At 34.8% G+C, this 24,880-nt stretch overlaps 1 protein-coding gene across 3 annotated transcripts in view; it reads right to left on the bottom strand.

Annotated features, from left to right (window-relative positions):
- LOC126847565 (protein outspread) overlaps positions 1-24,880 on the bottom strand; it is an 81,816-nt gene that overhangs the window by 40,098 nt on the left and 16,838 nt on the right. For 2 of the 3 annotated variants that reach the window (XM_050587894.1, XM_050587896.1), the window contains exons 2-3: positions 20,793-20,873; positions 4,317-4,382 (exon numbers count right to left, since the gene is read on the bottom strand). In XM_050587894.1, coding sequence (XP_050443851.1) covers positions 4,317-4,382; positions 20,793-20,873 — 147 coding nt within the window. Of the gene's footprint in view, positions 1-3,706; positions 3,927-4,316; positions 4,383-20,792; positions 20,874-24,880 lie in introns of those variants that run through there. The other variant, XM_050587895.1, reaches the window with a different exon arrangement.

Here is a 24,880-nt window from a genome sequence, read left to right as displayed (position 1 = left end):
ATAACTATGCCGTAAATACATACACTACAACTAATATATTTTTTATATTTTTTTTCCACATAACTAAAAATAAACCCAATATTACATTTTACGCTATAATACATTCTTATAATCATATCACATATGGCTAGCAGACTTTGTTCTACTATTCCAATAATGCCATTTACATAGTAAGTTTCGAATGATTATTATAAGTACGAGGATAAAAAAACCGAGGTAAAACTAAAAAAAGATTATATGTCCACAACGGTACCTCTGGTCTACTACGCCGTCTGGCCCGCTTAGGGCAAAAGAAGAAAACGCCGGGTAATATACCTACATTATTTAAACGTGTTGAAAAAACCTTGCTGGTTTATCAGACCGTGAAAGAAATTTATACATATTTGTATGTATATAAGTGTATTAAAAAACTGTATTTCAGACGTTCAGAAAGAAAAAAGATGATAACTTTACAATATACGTAATTTATAATAATATAGTTAAGTTCAAGGTACCCAATTTCGATTCCCCAATCTGTCTAATGCTCTTCGCCGTTATGTACCTATTACACACGCCTAAGCAACATTATTAAAAAAAATACAACATAATATTATTATTACATGTATGCTATTTTTATAACGATTCGCCTACGTTAGTGAATGTATAATGTGTATTGTCTCAATTTGTAATTAATAATAGCTCGCATCCGTTTTGGACTTGGGAGCGCGCCGTCGCCATATTCGAACGGAGTACAACATACGGTTTATATTATGGCGAAATACTTGGAATTATTTAGATTATCCGTCACCCACACAACGACGATTATTAACGGTCCAAACAATGACGGGGTTTTTTAATACTGCGATCCCTCTTACGCCGTGCTCACATTATATTGTTATTTTTTGTCATTAATTAATCTATAATCAGATTTATACAAACCCGTGGGACGACGAAACGACTAAATTTGTCGTTTAATATTCGAGAGCAGTCGTTTTTGAGGTACCGTTTTCAAAGCACAACCAAGTTGCTAACTATGACCCAGTATACCGATTGTATCAAGTACTCGAAAACGTTAATGGTATCCGACCCTTTTTATTTTCTAAGATGACTAAAATGTTTCCAATTACCAATAATCAATCAACGGTTATCCTATCAACAGGAGCTAGGCAACTAGCCCCTTTCTTCGTCACCCCTCCTCCTCGCCTCTAGTTTAAGCGAGCAGCACGATAGAATAGCTGTTATGGAAATAATAACGAGAATCGTCGAATGTGAACGGTGTGATATGATAAACATATTTTACAATAATGATCTTCGGGGCGGCTACATGATCATTGTAAGACAAACCCTAACGGATACAATAATAATTATACATGTAATATCTGCAACACAGAAAAAACACAATACACGGGGTAGAACGCAAGCATTATATTTGGGGAGGTTTTTTTTTTTATAATCAACATTCAGTATGGCGCCAGATTTTTTCGGATTGCGTGCCGTGTGTGTAGATGATCTTAGCGATGTAGGTAAAAAAAAAAAAGGAATCGGATAATGCGTGCATCATATAGATATCATGTGTTATTTGTTATAATATGTGCACTTGTTTAAGATACCTAGGTATCAACATATCTCCGTTACCGTTGTAGTGTATCATCATCATTATCATTTTGTTGTTGTTCGTAATAATTAGTTTGCTTTTGGTCTTGGGGCGCACATGAGATGATCCACCGTCCACATAATATGTTATACACACATAGAGCATATAATATTATGTATATAGAGGATAATATTACTATTATATTTATATATGTATGTGACTATGTGAGGGAATGCGGTCGGGGCCCGGGCGTCGCCGTAGTACAGAGAGCAGCCGCGGCAAGGTGGATGACCTTGGGACGCGACCTCCATCGGCCAGGTGAATGTTTGTATAATATCTAGTGTGTATACTATATAGCATGTGTATGTGTGTGTGTGTGTAGTGATATCCCGCCGCCCCCTCCTCCTCCGCCGTGGAAATAATAAATGTATTGTTGTGCTACCAATTTTATATAAGTGTGTTTTCGGGACAACAAGAATCTCTAGGAGCTAAGGCTCTACGGTCCCTGTCCGGTGTGCAGATTACTGTACAATATTAGCGAACGTCGCACATTCCTAAAAGGTCAACGCTGATTTTTTTTTTGTCATTTCCTATTAAGAAAAGTGTTTAAGGCGAATGATTTCACGTGCCCAACTCTCGGCACGACACCAACGCGGGCGTCGTCTAATGTATATTACATCTTATAAAAAGGATACCAAACGAACAACTATAAACGCTAGTACACAGATTAATCTCGTTCGGATCGATTTTACAGTGTTCGATTAACATTAATACTTATTATAATATGTTTCCTGGTCTGATAAATCCCTAAAAATAATAATAAACGTATGACTAACCAATCAATTTAATGAGTGTATGTAACGCGATCAGCGATCGTCCTATACGGCACCACAGTGTGGTGTACTTACAATATTGTTTTTTAAGTTACTGATGAAAATAAACGTAGGTCAGACACTGACCAACGCAATAATTTCATATTTCCTGTATGGGCGGCACGAAGATACCAAATTACACGTCACATCCATTACTATTATACTATGATTATCTATACAATTATTGTTACAGGTAGGTACTATACACTCAAATTGTTATTATCGACATACGCCTCTGCGTTTAGCGAGAGATTTTTAATAATAAATACAAACACAATTTATTATAGATACAAACGTTACAATGATTTACATGGCAATTTTCTGTTAATGCATAACACGCTGAATTTGTCTTCGCAACAACACTTTACTCAAGGCTAAGACTATGGAAATGATTGAATAAAAATAATAATCTCAAATATTAGATACCTATTAAACTATATTAGCATGCTCGGGGCCCTCTCTGCGTGCGTGCGTTTGAAATCGGCAGCTTAAAAGCAAGTAGATAGTATACAACGTCACTAATACCACCACCAAGGCGCTGTAACACAGCTTTCGCAGTAACATGCCAAAAATAGAGCCTTTTTAGGGACAATTGATAGTACACGAAAGTACGGACAAGAAATATGAAATGCGAGGAATGAGCCAACAGGAAACGCATACTATTAATGATTCAGACTTAATAGAAGAGGCTAGGCATGTGTACATGGTTTTGGGTGCAATTTATCATATGCAATACGGTGTCGCAACATAATATGTACAAGATGATATTGTTAATACTTGAAAATGATAATAAGTGAAAACAATGGAATTGTACATAATTGAACAAGAGAAAAATGAAATCAAATGACTACGTTTTAATTATCAAACCAGTCAGCGTGCGAGTACAACAGACTTATTCAACATGTTATAATAATTGTAGGACGTACCAATTAGTACACTATTTGACTACATACTACAGTGTGTTTTTGAAAATAACCCCGTTTGTTATACATGCCAATCAAGGTAGTAAAATATGATTAAAATAAAAAGCGTGACAGAATTTTTTTCCGTTTGCGCTTATTGCGGATAAGCGATCATGTGGGGGGATAATAATAATATTGTAATTATTACTGTTAGTCCGATTAATATCACGATAATAAAATAAAATGGTTTTTTTTTTATTATTTTACACAAAACCAGTGTGTTATCCGGAAAGACCGACAAGCTAATTTCCATATTAAACGAAGAGACCAGGAAAAACGCGTGTCAACATTCAACTCACCACCACCATAATGATATATAACAGTCCAATTATCTCTGTTTTGTTGATAAAATCAATTATTACTAATTCACATGGAAAATTCGCTTATCGGCTATAGTAATTAAAATAATACAACGGAATCACTTCGAATAAAAACATAAAAAACTCTTATGGTAATCTTCTACAGTGGACGTAATTGCGGAGAGCTCCTAAAAAACTGCATCGTACTAACTACTATAAACCATACAGAAGACACAAGTCTATATAAGTATTGTGGTGTATAGGAGGTATAAAAGTGTCGAAAGAGGAGGTAAGGGTACGTAGTAGTAAAAATAGTGCTTTAACATTTAAGACGGACAAACACGAAAGGATTGGATGATAAACTTAGGAGATATTTTTTACCGAACATTTTAAAGTTCAAACTGTAGTACTGCGGTAAATATATAGGTCTAAAAATACATATCGTACCCTGCCGGTCCGGACAATGCCAACAATTTCTCCAGCTGTCGCAGACCATATGGAAACCATTATAAATACAAACGCGAGCGCAATGAGCTCACACGTTTTGTGGTGCGGCCTATATTATGCTATGTATAGAAATATACACAATATTATATGATTATGTACTCACGTGCTCGTCCAGTGAATAAATCAGTTCTCCGTCGTCGAACAACACAAACCACCTCCTTTGCCATCTCTGTAGTAATAAAAAAATAAAAAAACAGAAATTAGAGATATTAGTGTTAATACACAACGAAAATATAAAAAAATGTGATCCTAATGCCAAAAACAATGCGGCGTGTGCTGCTGCTGCTACTGTTTTAATAAAGACGACTGTAGTTATTTTTAAGGTTTCGGTTTTGTTTAGTCATTTCGATTTCAGACATCTCAAGAGAGCCGACATTGAGGATATACGCGCACAAAAAAAAACCGAGTAATATATGTATTAATAATAGAAGAATTGATGTAGGTATTGTTTGTGAAGGCGGCGGTACCTAAAAAACTCGAAAACAAATAATATAATATTATACGAATAGACCTTGTCAGTACCGTTAATAAAACTTAAAATAAAATAATAACAAATTTCGGTGCATGTACAGGGTGATTCATAATAAGGATAAGACATTGTGAGATATTGAGTGTCAAGTATTGCAATTTTGTAGTGTTTCTTCTTGAAAACATTCTTATTTATGTTATTTTACAATATTATAAAATTACTAAATATTTTCCTTTTTTAGTATTTTACAGAGCTCTATCGACTTTTAAAACTTAAATGGTAACGTACATATTTAATTATATTTTAAAAATAAGAATAATTTGCTGAACATTTTGACTAGTCGATAACCAGTTTTGGATAATTACTTCAAAGTTATTAAAGTTTAGCAATTTATGATGGGAGGAAGGGTGGAGTGCAGTATTATTTGTATTACACTACCGCACACCCCACCTCCCCTCATCCTAAATTTTAAACTTTAACAATTCTTAAAGTAACTCTCCAAAACTGGTTGTCAACATTTTCAACAAAATAGTCTTAATTTAAAAATGTAGTTAAATATATAGGTAAGTTACGGTTTAAATTTTAAAAATTGATAAAGATCTGGAAGAAAATTAAAAAATTAAAATTTGAACATTGTTAAACAACAAAAACTTAAGTGTTTCCAATAAAAAACTACAAAATTGCCATTATTTTATAAGGAAATGAGTGACTTGTCCTTAACAAATCATCCCGTGTACGCTCAGAGTTCAGATGTCTACAAGAACCAGCGAAGGTGACGCCAATACTGGAATATATGATATTTTGTGTTGAGTGGACATATGAGATACATTCAACATTATAATAATATTTATCTGCTGGTGGCCACGGATGTAAAATATATATATATATTAACAACTGAACTATGACATATTATTATATAACATTGGTCGTTGTTGAAAAAATCACCGGCGGCTTCGAAGACGGCTATAAGATTACAGTATTAAATTTTTTGTTTAAAAGGTTGCCACAATGAGTAAAAAAAACCGGACCCACATGTTACTTGTGCTTGCTGACAAACGATTTTTCTGCAACGCTGTATATTAGTTTTCTGGGTTGCACAATTCGCAAGATGAGTGATACAACACGTTATGGGAAAACTCACACGGACGATTAAGACGGAGGCGACGATGACCCTATGTAATAATGTTGTTACTTGTTATTATTTTATATACGTATAAATAAAATGAGGATGATTATGAGTACTACTACCTTACTTAAGTAAGCGGAACGGCGGCCACACGACAGTGTCGATGGGCTAATTTGGCGGCGGTATGGTAGCGTGGTATTCAAACTCTGTTGCGGTCTCGTCCAATGGTGAAATGATACGGTATCAAATAGTCGCGAGAGAAAATAAAGCGCGTTTGTATTATTATTCGCGGCCATAATGTTACAAACTATTATTATTGTACTTGATACGCGTTAAGAGTATTATTGTCGAGTGCCTGTATACTTATACTCGACGGCAGTGTGCGCCCAGGCCGCTAATATGGAAAACAATACCCGTGGTAAGCAAACGATACTTGCTAATTATTTGTCACCGTCGTAGGTCGACCGATACCATCGGCATACGCGGCCATGGCAAAGAGAGGAGCTTTAAGCATTTTTTAATGAGAAAATGGGAAGGGTGGAAAAAGTCTTTGTAATAGATTAAATACTCGATATAATTAGCGCGCACGCACTTTGTAATTATGTTTAAATTAGACATTGCAACGAGAAACGCCGTGGATTACACTCTGGGTTACATTCTGAGCCAATGCAGTCTGCGGAGAGCGATAATGATGTTAGCGTTGCTACTGAAACTACCGCATTATTCACACATAAACAAGTTAAATAACGGTACATAATATGTACATTCAATGAATTGTAAATAAACGGTAGAGTTTAAATGTATGAAGCGCAATACCATAGCCAAAAATGTACATATTTGGATAAGGGACATTAGTTATTAAACCATAATGGATAGAATATATTTCAGTCGATAGTTTGCTTGCCACGCCATGTATAAAACGATTTCGGGGTGGGAGAGCACATGCGGTATTTGCCAAGCCTATAAGCGACCCAGGTCCTGGCACAAAAATCTAGTTGGACACTCAGTTTAAACCGGGAAACGAGATCTTCATAGTGTACACAAATAACTTTCAAACCGAACAAATCGAATTTCACGAGGACTCCAAAACAGACATATTTTACACAGCACACGGTATCTATATGTTCGTCTTGAATACCGTATTATGAGTTGTGCTGCAAAATATTTGCATCTCTTTTTAATAATAATAATAATATTATAATGTTTACTTGCGCAAAGTATTCGAATATTTTCAATATATATAAAAACGCCGATAATATAAAACTGTTTTAACTATGCAACGCGATACTGGCATCATACGTGTAGCTCGAACGCACGTCGCAACTATAATAATAATAATTATTATTATAGCTAATAAATGGCAATAATTATTACTATGCGCACCGTCGCAATACAAGTATACATAGCATGCATATTGTCCAGGAGTAATAATAATGATCCTATAATTATATATGTGCAAACATGCGTGCGTTTTGAGAAATCGGACGTCGTAAAAAAATGCACGGCGAGCAATGACACAGATAAAAATTAATTGTCATTAATTGTGTTATGCAAAATTATTTTCAATATCGCATGGTTCGTGTAAAAGCCGTACTTACACAGACGACTTGAGGAAAACGTTTCAATTTTATAACTTCAGTGACCTTACGGGCGGGCAACCCTTACGCAGACACATAACATTACTGTCATGTACAAAAAAAAAGAAGAAAAAACGAGGTAGACGGATCGAGTTCTCGAGAAGTAACGCCGACAACGTGTCTCGGACCGACGAATCACATAAAATACAAGTACCAACTCAAGTATATAATAACGACAATAATAATAACCGACCGAGCGAAAAATAATTGTATACTTGCACACTTTTTGGTTCGTGTTAAGATTGAAAAACGACCGTTATACTTCGAAAGCCTTATATTGGCGGCCAAACACCATTGGACTTAAACAATATTATAATATTATTAAGTACGCGCCGTACAGACTTATTGCAATTGACGTTACGGCGCTTACAACAAGTATTTATAATTTTTTTTATTTTAATACATTATAGTATGTGCATAATACGAGCGCGCCCGTGTGTGAAAAATTAATAATTATTGCGATAACTATATATATATATATATATAACCGGTTGAAAAACCAGAAAGTCACAGAGCAAGTCAACCGGGCGCGTACTTAAGTCGGTGCTGCGCGGCATGTTTACATCTTAATTCGTCGTTACAAATAGTACAGTTTCTTAATATATAATTCATGTTTATACAATAATAAGGATAATTAATAATACTTATCGATTTTGTAAATCAATAGTAACCGCAACAACGTTGTTGGCGCTCGGCCAAATGGGCAGCCCCCTCCCCGAGCCTCACCGACGACGGCATATTATTATTATACCCGAGCCTTTAAACAGTAAACGAAACCCGTGAATTTCTGCAATCCAAATCGTGTAAGTACTGCGAAGAATTTAACGAAACGATTCATCATCGAGTACTGCGTTACAATAAAAAAAAAAAAACGTTAGTTGTGTACCTACCAATAAAAAAAAAAGTGCGGTGCCAAGGACAAACGGCGCAATAATAATTATTTTAATCGTATCGTATTATCTTTTACAATGAAGTATCGTTTTTAACTTTTTGCACATAATAACGTACAATAATAATATCTCGGATAGATTAATTTTCCACGTCGACGTGAGTTTCGATTGTGTTACAGAACTCGGGTAATACGCATTTAAAAATCGGGTATCGATTTACAATAGAATAATACTCTAGGCGTCTATATAATGTAGAGTAATGCCGTTTAGCTTTTAATAATATTTAAACATTTGTGGTTTTTTTTTTTTAATTAGATATTATTTATTGTCATTTAAACCACGGCGTAAATTGAGTATCATGTTGAGTAATATTATATTCGATTACACAAAAAACAACTTGAGCGTAAGTATTTTGTAATTTCAGATAAACTAATTATTCGAATTACATATTTTTCGTATTGTATTGTAAAACTTTGAATAAGGATAATACTCGTAGTTGGTGTTTCATCGACAAGAGTTTTATTTTTTGTACAATTGCTTATGCGTATGATAAGTCAATAAGTGTACATTGAAACTCCTTTTGGCACGAAGAATTTCCGTTCTTGTACACAATTTTATCACAGCTACGTTTGAACTCGTTTTGCGGAAACAATTTATTCGGTGCAACACTAATTTTCTACTTGTATTTGTTTAATGGTGGGGACGGGGGGAAAGAACTAACCTTTAAATTAATAATATACGAACGGGGAAACTTTTCATTTTGCATTTATGTATACAGATTTGTTAGCCTCTGGTTTACATACACACACAAACGCATTTTAAATTATTAATATAGAACTAGTTTTTTTTCTCTCCGTCCACGCCAATATTCGTCGTTGGACCGTGAGATTCAACATAATTAACCGCCGACAAGAATATTAATTATACATACTTCGTTGCCCTATTGCGTATATTTACTATACTATATTTTTTTAAACGTATTCACATTAGGCGTTTATAAATATATTTACGTGCCTAATAATATAACATTATCGGCGTTAACCATCGAAGAACGGGAGCGAGCGGGTTAAAAAAATATCACGATCCTGAGACGGCGATAACGCGCTAGTATACTCGTAGGTGAACACACACACGGGCCCGAGTTGCTTGCTGCTGTGGGTTGATTTCAGTCAAGTGCCAGTCAAAAAAAAAAAAATTAATAATAATAAAGGTAAAAAAAAAAAATGACGTGCTATGATACGAATACACGATACGTGCGCCGAATGCGATGTAGTGTATGTATTTGTGTTGTGTACAGTGCAATGTGTTTTGATGCGATATAGGAAGAGGACGATGAACCCATTTGGCGGCGAGATGATTGTTTATTCACACACACACACACACACTCATACAAGAAGGGTCAATCGGTTCCGATACAGTATCATCAACACAGTCGGTATTATTATTATTGTTATTATAGCATTATATTATATTATTATATATTTTTTTATTCATATTACAAATGCAAAAAAAAAAGGATTGAAATATACAATGCGTGCCGGTTTAATTTCCAGCTACGATCAATCGAATATCATATGAGAAAGCACACATGTGGTGTTTTGATAATGGCACCGACAAGGCCAGAGGAGGTTCATCGGTGGCCGCCGCTGCTGCCAAAAAGGATGACACATAATCAAAATCCAAATACTTTATTTTTTAATGCCGACCGAAGATATCATAGCGGGTTTTAATTACTTCACGGCTCTCTATAATGCGTTGATTGGTTTTCCTATTAAGGGCACCGCCCCCCGACCAATATTTTTTATTTTAGAATTACATCAACAATCATCATAATATTCTCTGCACAGTTACTACAAATATACATGTGTACATGTGGCATGGCTGAAATGTATACCATTATTATTATTATTATTAACGTTGTTTTACTACTCTAAAAAAACGCACACAAGTGTTAACCTACCTATTCCTTTTGGAGTTCAAAAAGAAAGTAGTCGAACCAAAAACGAGGAGGTAACAGTTATAATACATACATTATACTGGCGCAATTATGTTATAAATTAACGTGTACCGTGTACGACGACCCAACGTGTTATTATTATCGTCAAATGCGGACAAAATGCACGGGAAGTCTTACTCTGATTAATCTTGAAGACGGTTAACGCCAGTCGATTAAAAAATATATCATATTATGCAAGACGGCAATGTGAACCTACTTTTAAACGAATCTTTTGCGGTTCCTATCGCTGACTTTCCATTTACCTATTATAAAATAGCCTATATACTTACCCGGCAACCGTTTGAAATAATTATAACTCAGCAACAAAATAGTATGAGACCGCCGAATATTACAATTGGGTACTTATTTTCAACACGCCCGAAATTCGACGAGACGCGGCGTTGTTCAATTATACTTCGTGGTAAACGAAATGGAAATTAACTGGTGTGTTTACTGTGAAATCGCAATTACAAATGATTCCAATACAGTTAATTATTTCGCTGAAATTTAACCTAAGTGTTTATAAAAATATACACGTGCCGCTAGTTTTTTTGTAATAGATAAAATATATGTGTAGACACCAGAACAATAAAGTACAATTATTATACTATCTACTTCTTTATTTTCTAGTAGTATAAAGTATATTCACTGTTCTAAGGATATAATATACCTATATACTATTATTACTTAAACTTTGTGTTACATTCAATTCAAACAGTTTTGTTTAAAAAGACGTTATCCGATTATTGCTTTACTCTATTACTACAAATCGTATCACGTGTTCCATATTACACACAATTACCAACATCATAATATTACATAATATTTATTGACTGTTTATAACTACTTTACTTATTATTACAAGTATGGTGAAGGCAATTAATTAATCGAACGCCGATGAGGCTAGATTAGAGATTAGGTTATGAAAAAAAAACAAATAAAGCAATTAACGGGGAAAAACATAAAATAATAACCGAAAATAAACAAATGTTTTAAAATATACATTTCTCACAAGTACTAACCAAGTAGTTTCTCATAGTAAATATTTAAAAAAAAATCGATCTAACTAATCGAAAAATAATAAAGCATTTATAAGATGATTAAAAATACATAATTTCCTTTAGCTATACATAGAATATTTGCATTGAGATAGATTAAAATATATACAATTGGTGGACTACTTTAATACCACCGATTTAATTTGAGATTTTTTTTTTTTCATTTCTTTTTTATTATTGATTTGCCTCCTAAAATCTAAAACCATGTGTAATACATATTTTGAAATAAATAAGGCATTAATTGTTATAGAATAACATTAATTTAAATTTATAGCTTAGCTTCTAATTTTCTGGATGAAAAAAGACAATATAAAAACGCATTCATTTTAAAAAAAGTGTACATAGTTTTAAACTTGTTCAACGGATATCCTTTAGCTAGAAGGTAAATGTCAAGTTTAAATATCAGTATATATTTTTTTAATTAAGACATAACATACTACGAGCTGATGCGACTATATTGTTATTTACGACCTAACAAACTATATATGATATTCATTGTTTTAACGCACCAGTTTTAATAAAGCCCACCTACAGTTTATTTAAATTAAAAAAAAAAAACTCTTGGCGCCACCATCTATAATATTATACAGTATACTGTATCAATATCTTCTATGATTATTTGAAACGCGCTGAAATCCAAGCCTTATCGAGTGGCCCAGATATCAAGAGAGCATACTATTATTTACCGACGCATTTATAATAATAATATATTTTTATTACATAGGTAACATCTACACGCTCTTAAAATGTGTATATCAGTATAAAGACTTAGTTAATACTCAATTTAAAAGCGTCTAATCTAATTACGATAATTATAATGCCAACGCACTTTCAATACAAAAACGCGCGGTCGCCTCCTAAATACATATAAGAACACCTAATGTCTATATCGTCAACAGTATACCTACATACATTTCTAAAATATTATAATGAACGGTTTAATTGGGGAAAATACCGTGTGTTGGTGTTTTAATTGTTAGCTTTACAAACGTGGAATCAGGTTAGGTACAAACGCTGCTACTACAGCTGCAACAAATTATGTATGTATGGGTAAGTATAATATTTAGTGTATGTACATAATATGAATTACAAGGTAGGCGAGAAAAATATGAATAGAATACAAGCTGCGACAGCTTGTAAAACTTGACAATTTTTTTTTGTGCTTGCTTCGAAAAAACCATGTCTGTCGTACCTACCACCGACATTAATAGGGAAAAAAAATTAATATTATGAATTTTCAAGGACAAGCCGAGGAGCTGTTGCCGTGTAACTATCCGTGTTATGTAGTAGGTACAGACAACACTGCCGCCAATGTTGTGTATATATGCTTGTTAACAGCTCAGGGCAAATCACACTTTAATTACCGGTTAACAAAAAATACATACACACACATTAATATGTATATATATTAATATACCCGTGCAACCATCGAGTATAATATACATAATAATAATAATACTACTAATAATAATAATAACAACAACAATGAAACGTGAACGAATCGTGCGTTACAAAATTGTTTGGCGTGTAGAATAACGCGGCAAACCAGCGCTCACCAAACTAGTATCAAGGTCGAGCAAAATGTTAAGGAAAAAATGCACAATTGCTTTTTTAACTAAATTACTTTTAACTATAATTTTAACATTTATATCATATTTTTCTTCCGTTTGAAAGAAAATAATTTATAATAATAATAATAGTACAATTTATTGCATGGCTTTATGTGTACAGCAATATTACAGCTGTGGTAAAATACTTTAGTGATCAGTGGCGCGCAAAACTTTTTCAAATACGATGCTCACTATATACATTGTGTTGGCACCTACAAAAATCGTTTAACACTTAACCCTTTTTTGTTTAACTAAGTTGCTGATCCCACCCTCGCTATTCAAGCAGATTATACCGCTAGTGTGTGATTAGAGATGTACATGTGTTTGCGTTTTAAATGCTTTGAGTGCGCGAATAAATACTACAAGATAATTTAAGTTTACGAGTCTAAATCTATGGCGAATAAATCTGCTATCAAGTGGCAGTTTGATAATATTATATTGTATAAAATAATTTATTTTAATCACAAGTGATGTAATTAGGTGCGGAGAAAAGGTGAACAAAATCGCCTAAACGTTTTTAAATATTAAAAAATGCCGATTTTGTCTCACTACTAAACAAAACAAAAGTTAGAATAAAAAAATACTAAGATTATGCAACGGGTATGTTAACGCTCTGTTTCATTTTATTCACTTTTTTTTCTACCAAAACCACTCACGGATTAATAGGTTGCGTTATTATATATTCTTATGCTCACATTGTGTGCTCTGTTAATCTATTTCGTGGACGATCCTTGGCAGTTCTTCTCGGTCGCTGAAACGTGTCCGAAACGTTGGATTAAATTATTATAATATATATATATATATAGTTGTTGCTTTTTTTTACTTATTCTAAACAAACTAAACAAGGATAATTTCGCAAACACAATAATGTAATGTTGGTATAATGGTAATTTAATCGAATCCGGCGACCGGTGTTCGTCTTAATCTCTTTTGTATAATGATTAAAGATACACTTTCCACACAACGGCATTGTATTCTTTACCTACGTTTATTATAGATCTCGAGTGAACCAGCCCGGAATGTTCCTGTAGTTCGTTCCCAATAATTAATTATAATACTACTAACAATATTTCGATGGTAATTTATTGTTTTTATAACAGAAATGTGATAATTAAAACAACGATAAAACATTTTCCATTTACTATCTGATGTTCCGCTATGGCAATCGCCTTAGTCCCAATAATGTTCATTCTATTTTAAAAATTGAAGGGCTGCGGGGAAAAAAGATCAATGTCAATTTTTTTTGAAAATGAGTTTTTGGTATCAAATTATTTGTATTGATGTATTGTATATTTTATGTGCTCAAACCAAGGTAAAAAAAAGATTAGCCGAGATTAACGACCGCCGGATGTTTAGGCATACAGGCAAAATGTATTACGTTTTAAAATTAAAAACATGATTTTCTCAGAATGATAAAAAATTGACATTGATCTTTTTTTTCCGCAGCCCTTCAAATGTTCTCCTTAGGCTACTGCCGGCTATACGATTTCCTCTATTTTTGTTAGGACCCGATTAAAGCCCTTAAGAAGTCTTCGAATGTGTTTTTTATTATGTGGTGTCTGACCTACTTGATAGTGGTTAATAGAAAAAAAGAATACTGTGTTTTATATTTGGAAAATTCTGATTTATAAAAATCTTAATTATTCAAATAACGGGTTGCTCGACAAATTTATCAAGTCTTTGAATACTTTAAAAAGTATCGATTTACAGTCATCGTCCAATTTAAATCTTTATTGATATTTGATACGGGTTTACTATTGAAATCTGAAAACAAACCAACTACGCAATTTTTTTATTTATAAAAACTGCACTTAATAAGTGACATTGTGTTTAATCGTAGACAATACACTACATCAACCTTTTTCTTTTATAATTGTTTTATGTTGTGCGCTAACGGTCTTCAAACCGATGTATGGTTTATGAACTAAGGTAGGTAAAGTTGCGCCAAAGATAATATTTAGGCGCACAGAATAAGTCTTACTATGCAAGAATTTCTTTTATCGAAACAAGTTCTTTTCCGTTCACGGCGTACTGCTTATACAGTAGTTAGTTCAGTAGAGCTGTCCTGCAATAATATTATTATAATATATGTGGACGGGGTTTTATCTCGGCTCCTAGACGTATCTAGAACGGTCAAGGGAATTCCGCGACAGCAAACACATCAGTTGCTTCTAGATCTGTGTGTTTACAGATGAATATTACTATTCCTATTATATTGTGTAAAATGCTGCATTTTTGCTTTTGCCCCTTTGACGATTACACGGGCGTCTTGTTAATCCGTGGGTACGATTGATAAAATCGGACGGGCCGCCGCGAAGGTCTCGGATCTTATCCAGCTCATAATATTATTATTATACCTACATGCGGTGAAAGTAACGCGTTTCCTTTCCGCTCGCGCTTGCAGCAACTGCACGCCACATGGTCAAATCGATAAGTCATTATTTGTGTCAAAGCATACAAATACAAACACAATCGCACATATTATATATTTATATATACATATGTATATTATGAATACATACATACACACGGGTTTAAAAAAACACACATGTGAGGACTGAACCCGTCTGTATCCGCCGCAGCGTTTTGCCTTGAAAGTTGTAGAAAAAAAAATTGCCGAGTTTTTAATTCAATTTTATAGTTTGACGACGAAGCCGTACGTGGTGTTTTTAATAGAAAATAGTCAATTTGAATTTTTACAAAACAAGTCTAGTATATTACATAGTAATTATCATGTTCCTATGATTTGTAGTTGGTATCTAGTTAAACACAATTGCTTCTTGGTATGTTCATCCTTAAAATAATCAGTGTAAATTGATTAAACCATAACACTTGCGAATTTATACAAAATTGTTTAATACGAGATGAGCTTTTTTTTAATACCAAAAACTGTAATTACGCTTTTTTATTCATATTAATTTTTAAATGAAATATACTCTGGAAGCAAATATTATTGGACTACTGAATTTACATCAGTAGCATATTTATTTATTTCAAATTAATTATAAAATCCATTTGTTAAATAGTAAACTCTTCTTGTTGTCAACATATCACAAAAAAAATAACTGCATTCACGAATTCGCATGGTTTTAAAAATTTGCATAATATGTCAGTGGTAAATTACAAAATTACTCGTAAAGCAATAAAACATTATTTTAAACAGACAAATTACCACACAGTTATCTTATAGATACCTCGAGGTGGTACAAATGGACAGATTTTTTCACGTTACAAATAACTAACCCCCCGCATAATACCACATGCAGCCTTTCATGCTCAGAGGCAAGAGCTTCCCGCCGAGATCATTGCGCGATAACTGTTATTATTTCCTAGCAAATTCATGACCGATCGTTTGGCCTTGTCCGCGGTACGCCTTTGAGAGCGCTTTGATATTTTTTTATGCAATTTCATCGGGTGGGAAATTTGTGGTAAATCACTCGCGACGACGGGATTGTTTTTCTAAACGTTATGAAATACATAATATTATTATACAAACGGTTGTCGATAAATAATCGTTGGCCGAGATTGTTGTTACTGTTCTAAGGTCGACCCACGCGCGTTTCCGACACGACCAAAGCTGTTATCGGCCGCGCAAGTAGAACTTATCTTCGGGTTAGCCGTTTGCGTTTACATGGTATGGTACACCTCACACAATCGCTACGGTATCTGGCGAGGATCTCCGTAGGTGCCGTATCCGCCAAAATCGGGGTCTCTGTTCCAGCCTAACCCACTCGGAGTGAGCAAGAGACAATAAGTACCGCGATTGGCCATCGCGTCGGCACCGATTGTAATGCTATTGTTGTTATCGTTATTATTATTAAATATTATAATATTATTATCTCTCTACGCGTGTGCCACATGCGTTTGAGGGGCCATCCTCATATTTGGTAACGGCAGCGGCGGCTCTAATGCTTTGCCGGTCGTCTAAGGCAGTCGTATAATAATAATATAGTTGTCGGCTCGATAGTAGATACCTATAATACATACCTGTACAACCATCGTCCTTCCGCCGACGCCCACCCGAAAAGACAATATATGTATGTCCCTCGCGCGTACCGATCATTATTTGTACGCCATTGAAAAATACCTAAACGCGTTATAATGCCCGATTATCTTTAGACGCATACAATGGAGGGCGTAGTCGACACTAGACTTGCATCACGTTAAAACAAAACAAAACAAAAAAGAAGAGAAGAGATAGAAAAACTAGCGGGAATAGTTTCCTTGCATATGATACAAAAGACACGCGGAGACAGACCAAGAGGCATCGGCGGTGGTCAGCGAACGAAATGTCATCGCAGACATCACGTCACTCTCATTACTATGTCTAGCCCAATCTTCCAAGAGCATAAATGCATTTAAGCACCTTGTTTATTATTTCTTAAAAACCCAGAAAGGTAGATCTTGCATGTTATGCCTCCGCTCTCCATTACCACTACTTAAAAACGTATCACACTAGATTGTTGAAAAACCCATAATACTCGATGTCTTCTCTGTGAAATTGTTTTCTTAGAAATCTTTTTCTTACCAAATAAGCCGCAGTTTTATAGCAACTACATGCAGTCAACCATCAGTGTATTGATACAAAATTCAAGACAGCTGTCTAATGATTGGATGATATGAAATCGAGGCGTATTAATTAACGCAAGGAATTGTATATGCGGTGATGGCAAATGTAGAGCCTTTGTACGAAGTAAATACAGCCTTATGACTTATGCGTTGATGTCGTGTTCGTGTAATTCAAGTGTTATCGGTGAAGACACTGAGGGAGCCAAATCAAAAGCGAATGAGAATGGATTTTGGCGTTACAGACTTTGCGCGGATTTTCTTGAATCGCGGAATAAAAATGTAATAGATAAAATGACGTTTCTTGTGGCCGTTATACGTCTTGTTGTTATTGGTTTTCAATGGGCCCGGGTGGAAGTAATGACGGGTACAAAAAACCATCATCTGTTACGTGCTCGTTCGGGTTGACTGACGTCCGACGACGAGGAGTCACGTCTGCTCGCCGGCAGCAGCTCCTCCGGCGGCGGCGGCGGTGGTGGTGGTGTGCTCTGGCCACTGTCCTCCTCGGTAGTCTGTACTATTTTTTTACCGTGTTCTGTGTTCCTAATACGTTTTTCCTTTTTACACCGTTTTCTCTATACAGCCTTTAATGTCTATCGCTACGTGACGGAAACGTCCTATCTTGTACCCGACACTCTCGACAGCAGCTCGCCGTGTATGCCTACCTACGACGACACGGTCACACCGCGACTCTTTACACTTGAACCAGGTGTGTTGTGTTTGTGTGTGGACACATCGCCGTCCGAATTGTCATATTAAATTAATGGCGGCGGCGGTACGCGTGCCACGACTAATGCGGCTCGAGCTTTTTGTCGAGATAAGAGGTCATCTCCGCAATTATTCGTCGCGAGATGATTATATTATTACAGACGAGTCGACAAATCGCAGGTTAAATATTTTAGAAAAACGCCCAAAAAAATTAAGTAAAAAATGTTTAACTTTCTTATTTGATTAGAAAAAAAACCTGATGGAATTCAGGTCTATACCTAAAGGTTAATGGGTAATATACCCATAGGTGTTACAAAATCATTATTCTGATACCCGAGGAAAGACCATGACTATTTCTGTATCTTTTTTTTAACTGCGCGGTTATTAAAAACGAGTTTTTTAAACACATTTCGGCTTAAATTATCACATGATTAAAATATATGCTCTATAAAATAATAGCTACATGTATTTTAATTTCTGTGAAAATTACCTAATCTTAATCCCTTAATCATAGTGTAACTTTCTATTAATATAAAACATAAACAAGTTGGACAATTATTGTTAACCGGTTTATCTTAGTTATTTTTCAGTTTGTCAAAAAAAGTAATCAATAAATGTTTTTAAATGTTATACTAATAAACTACTTGAAAACTAGAAAAATCAACTATTTGACACAGTTATAGGTGATCTCCTGATATCGCGGTTTGCCTTCTTAATTATAAGTAGATTACAGGATGTTTGAATTAATATTTTAATTTTGCCAACGATGAGTGTCGTTTCTGGGGTACCCCTCTGCTATTCGTGAATGATTATGAACAATCTTAGTAAAGTAGTAGTCGCAAATCAATAACAAATGGAGTTAACAGTTAACTGATAAAATAAGAAGTCTCCAGAGACGACTTTTGAGTATGAGCCTATAAAATCGGCAAAGTTGGAGTCAATTTGAATACTCTAGCTACTGGCTTCAAAATAAATAGTCTTGGTGGTCTTCGACGGGTTCATAATGTTCTTTGGATTTTTAAGTTAATTATTTATCAAATTGATTTTCCTGATATATTAAAAATCATATCAAATTACGGTCTTAACCATCTCCTTACAATTTTATATACATTTTAGATTTCTCCCCACCGATCAAATTATAGTTCATCATGCTCTGATTCAGTCGTACATGTAATTCATTGGAAAACATTGATTTGAATTGATTATGTACTTACCGTACTTTATGCCAATATGGACGTTAGTTAAATACGTACGTTTTTTTAAAGGAAACATCAAACGTTGTTTCATACAATACTCGATAATATTAAAAAAGTGTTAAGACGTGATTGTGATGTAAGTTCTACAAAGACGGACCGTGTATAAGACTTACAAATATTGTTTATTATGAATATTATGATATAATGTATAACTATTGTTTATTTTTTAGGTGATAATTAACGTAATTTAAAAGGTTATCTTTTGTCTATGAATGCAGACTGAGAACTATACGGTATGTACTTATTTATAAAAATAAAGCTGGCGGCGGTAGGTGAATACCTATATTATAATAATACTATGCGGGACACGTTACAAAAACAATAGGCAATTTTCGTCAACTGCCGGCGGAAAAAAAAGAAGAAAAACACGTCCAAGTAGAACTCAAGAGAAATGCACATGTATTTACTATTTAAATTGTATTCTTGGGCGTTTCTATTATAACGTGTGTGTGTGTTTAGTGCTGTGGTCATTAGTTATTACTAGCTCACACACGACATACGTAAACAATATAAATAATGCGTAAAGGGAAAAAAATGATAATGACGATAATAAACAAAATTATCTCGAAGCAAAAAAAAAGTTGTGATCATTACTGCATTATTACGGTGTAAGCCATTATAAACACACTGACCACGACCAACAGTCCTCTTCTCGGGTTCCATTCAAAGCGTAATTATTGTCGAAAACTTTCTGATCAAAATAAAAACCGAGAGAGAAACCAAAATATCATCTGTCCCTTGAGTGAAAACAACATCAAAGACTTTCACTATTTCCGATCGTCTGGTTTTGGCGATTAACAAAAAAAAATAAAAGTGTCTACAAAATATATATTTATAAAACCCGTTTCCGAGGGATTATTGGAGCAAAACAAATGTAACATTAGATACGAAAAAAACCGAACTCGTTTATTATTTTTCTTTTCTTTAATGAATTTCTTTGGGCTTGAATAGAATTAAATTTTTATTATTATTGTATCTATATATAGCGGCTGTTCGACCATGAAACCGCATTTTGTGAAAACTGTAGAAATCTGCACGGTTGCGGCGGCAATTATAGGTTTTTCTGTTCGGCTCGACGGGTCTGACGGGTAATCGAGATGTTTAACAGGCATGACAATTCTTCGACTAATAAAATTAAACGTAATTGAACGCGCACACCTTTAGCCGCGGTAACTACGTTTTTAGTACCGAACCGGGTTCGCTAATCTTTCTGGCTTTACATAACAACAATGTGTATAATATAACGTCGTCGTCTTAACTTACCTTCGTTCGGTTTATCGGATTGGAGAAGTCTCGCCCGGGTGCTACGAATAAGTATCCGCATTTTACCGCTTTCCTGGTAGCCTGAAACAGGAAATAATCACATTATAACAAAAACGCTTTTGTCAATAATAGCGTACTGATAGTGTACTGCCTATCTATCTATATTTACAATTCGATACACACGCCTAATGCGTAATGCATAATTTTACTGCAATGCGTTGCGATTATTTTATACCCGACACCTCTGCCCCCCCCCTCTCTCCCTCGAATTACAAAAACCGCAAGTGCGCAGCCATATGCAATAAATAATAACTCTACTAAAATAGGCGTATGGTAACACCAATAAACTCCTTATAACTGTGCACGTGTACAGATATGCCGAAAAAACATAAAGAATCATTTGCTTCTACCAGATTTTGGTCATGCGGTTATGGTAAATTACTGTATGCTCTGTTAACATGCTAGAGAGTTTATGGAGATTCTCAGAAGTTTGACGAGAGTTGAAAACAGAAGTAAAGGACATGATACTATTAAAGAAGGGAAAATTAAGAGGCTAAACCATATTATAATTGTCTAGATAATAATAATATAATGACAATTGAAAAAAATAACGTCCAACCCTAAACGGGTTTCTTTCGATACGAGTTAGGTTCTAGAACCATATGGCCGAAAGAAACACGAGAACATTATGGGAAATACTATAATTGTCTTTATACTGATAAGGAATACGGTGTGTTAATGCGTGACGCCATAATATAACAACCTACAAGTACGAGTATAATACCGTTGGGTCGCTGAAGCCCTTGGGGTCATCGAGAAAACTAACTGCCCCACTTCCGGATCCCCCGTTACAGCAGGGTCGAAACGACTAGAGGTATATTTATATAATATTATTATACAGACTTTCCAAGTCAGCGATAAGCTGCAATCGTAAGACTTCTTCTAATTCGCTACCTGTCTGGTCTGATGGATTACCGGGTGAAGAATAACGACCTCTTGAGATTTCTCGTACCTACGACTATTAGTAATAAAATATTTATGTATATGTGTAGAGAGTGTTTACAACTGGTAGTGTACTCAACGCGTTTATATATTATGATCTTGTTATAACGGTATGACAACGGTTCGACAAATGACATAAGATAGTGTTGCGTTTACACTGTGAGGTCCATCAACCGTGCAGTTTAAATAAAACTCAGATCCCAGCATATGAAAAAAAAACCTCAACGGAATTAGGTCTGAACAAACACACACACTGACTCTAACAAGCCAGTAAGGGTGGGTTTGACGGTTTTTCGGTAATGAGAAAACAGTTACTACTTATTATTAGGGATTATCATTCGTTCAAGTGCATATTGCGATATTATATGCAGTTCAAGACTAGTGGTGTGGTCGCAAACCAAATTTAATTATACCTATTCGGTTGCACGGTTAGCGTAAATCGCGCAACCAGTTTTTTATATTCATCAGTATAGGTATGTATGGGTATATACCGCCAAACACGGATTATACATATTATATATAATTTCCATGGGCGCGTGCGGGCACGATCAAGACGTAATCGTAGTTAAAAAATAATAATATAAAAAGCCTGTGTTTTTTATAGGTCTCATGATGTGAAATAGAGTAGGAACGATATTGAATTAATTTGTTATTTTTTCCATAATCGCCAATCACGATACCATTTTAGCTATTGGACCAATTTGGTCGAGGGAAAATATGTATATAAACATATTATTATTATTAGTTTAAAACTCGAGTTTTCAATTTACACCGATTCTAATACTTTTATACTCGTATACATTATAGAGCATGATGGCTGATCCAACTGTCCACTGCTCTATGTGCATTAAACTGCTATCAGAAATAAAAGTATAATTGTACATTTCACACAACTCAGTTTATGGTACAAAAACAACAAATTTCTCTGCAGCTCAAAGCAAGGGCTAAAAGTGAAACCTATTTTTTAAAATAATATTAACGCGTTCTAGTGGCTTCCAGCCATTACAACCAATGCGTTGTATGGTCCCAAAAAATACGACAGACCATTAGCGTTTCGAGTGCGTTTCTTAAGCCATTGAATCGCATTCGAGTATATAGAAAATCGTGGTCGCTCGTTGATATTCACGTACAATAGGTGTTGACATTTATTTCTATCGTTTGTTTTGTAGACATATATATAATATATATATACACCAAGGGTGTGCGAGAGAGAAGGAGAGCGAGTTCTGGAGGAATAGGAGGAGAACGCGTTACCGTCTCGTTTTAGAGTTATTTATTATGCATACCGACCAATATCGAAAAATAATAATGCCACACGGCCACTGATCACACGACTATTATTCATATTGCAACACTATCGGTATTATATCCACATAATGCACTCTCTGTGTGTCATGTATCCGGTAAATTTGATTTTTATCTATATATCTGTTATATCTGTCCGACGCGGCACGCCACATAAATAATAAAATATGCTAAGACTGATTAATATGTAACGTGACCAAGTACAAACACTGCCGAATAGCGAAATAATAATATTATAGGCCATATTTTATTATGTTAACAATTTACATAGTTCGATGAGACACAAATTGAGTATTTAGTCGACCCCGAGTGTAGTATCACGGACGTGGTCGATGATAATTGCAAGAAAATTACCATGTTTTGTGAAAATTCATAGCCCGAGCGGCAAGTTGCCGGTATCAATATTTTGCCATGCTCGCGGTTTAAAAAACGTCTGACCGAGTTTCTCTTGGTAAGTTTAACCGCTTGATCAAACTAATGTATAGTCCTTTGTAATATTTTTTAGCTTATAGGTAAGCTGTCGCACTCGACCAAATGACGTGTCTCATTTGAATAGAGTTGCTAGTCGCATTATATGTAATTTTTTGTGAGAGAAAAAGGGCGTAAAAATACATAACGGCCGCAAACACTTCGAAATGTATATCCAAAAGGACTCGCCGCCGGACTGACTGCTCGGGTGCACAGTATTATAACATAATATACCGTTAATCATATGGGCTGAGAGTATATATACAATAACCGCGGTCGTGTGCTGTATACACACACGGGCAGCGGCCTAAGGTTTGTATAAACGCAATTATTACAAGCACTTTTTTAAGTCTCTCCCGACGGGCCTACTCACAATATTAAAAAGACATAATAATATATGCCGCCCACCGATTCAACAGCACACACATATGGATATGTCGAGGAGGAGAAGGAGTTAGTATACTATAACAATATGTAGGCCCCTCGCGTTTATATATATATATATTTATTTTCATTTTGATTTCTTCCTCTCCGCCAGCATCCGATCGCCGTGTGGCGCAATCGCAAGTCTAATTGATGTTCCCCGTTAAGGTAACGCGGCGATAAACAAGTGTATGTATATGCGAACATACGTGTCCTTACCATAGACCATAGACCTATTAACAGCTGTGAACCGTGCATTTCACACACCTACAGTAGTCTATATCTTACCAATACAATTGATTACTATGGAAGTGAAATGTAGGATGCAAGTTTGGAAAATAATTTGATCGTAAAATGAAAATATTACCTGATGAATTCAGATAATAAATGAAACATATAGAGAAAAAATGAATTTCATTACTGTCTTTTGAGGTAGGAACTAGGTAGGATAACAACTTACTCCAGTGATGGATAAAATAGAAGAATAAAGTGACTCCAAAAAGAAAAACTACACAATTGCAATTCGTTTAAGAAGAAATGAGTGTCTTACCCTTAATGAACCACCTTGTAAATAGTGTAACGTCTGATAAGGGTCAGGGATAAAAGATTAGATTGAACCCATCTTTTATGTCTTATTAATCTCTAGTGAAAGTGAAAATGAGGTGAGGGGAGGGTAACGAGGGAAGAGTTGGGACATTAATTATCAAATCTAAAAATAAGGAGAATCAACTGATAAGAGACATATTCATGATCTCAGTCATTCCTGCGAAGGAATGGTTGACTTTTTTGTTTTATTAAGTTCATATATGCACATCACGATGGTATCTTGCTGGAACGTAGCATGTGAAAAAGATGCGCACCGGAGTCCGTGTGATTAAAATAATTATTAT

This window comes from Adelges cooleyi, unplaced genomic scaffold (assembly GCF_023614345.1).
Source record: "Adelges cooleyi isolate 19-005CV unplaced genomic scaffold, UGA_ACOO_1.1 ACOO_flye_CR_arks_rails_tigmint_CR_PRNA_108, whole genome shotgun sequence".
In the NCBI taxonomy this organism is placed as follows: Eukaryota; Metazoa; Arthropoda; class Insecta; order Hemiptera; family Adelgidae; genus Adelges; species Adelges cooleyi.
This window is presented reverse-complemented; position numbering and strand designations above follow the sequence as displayed.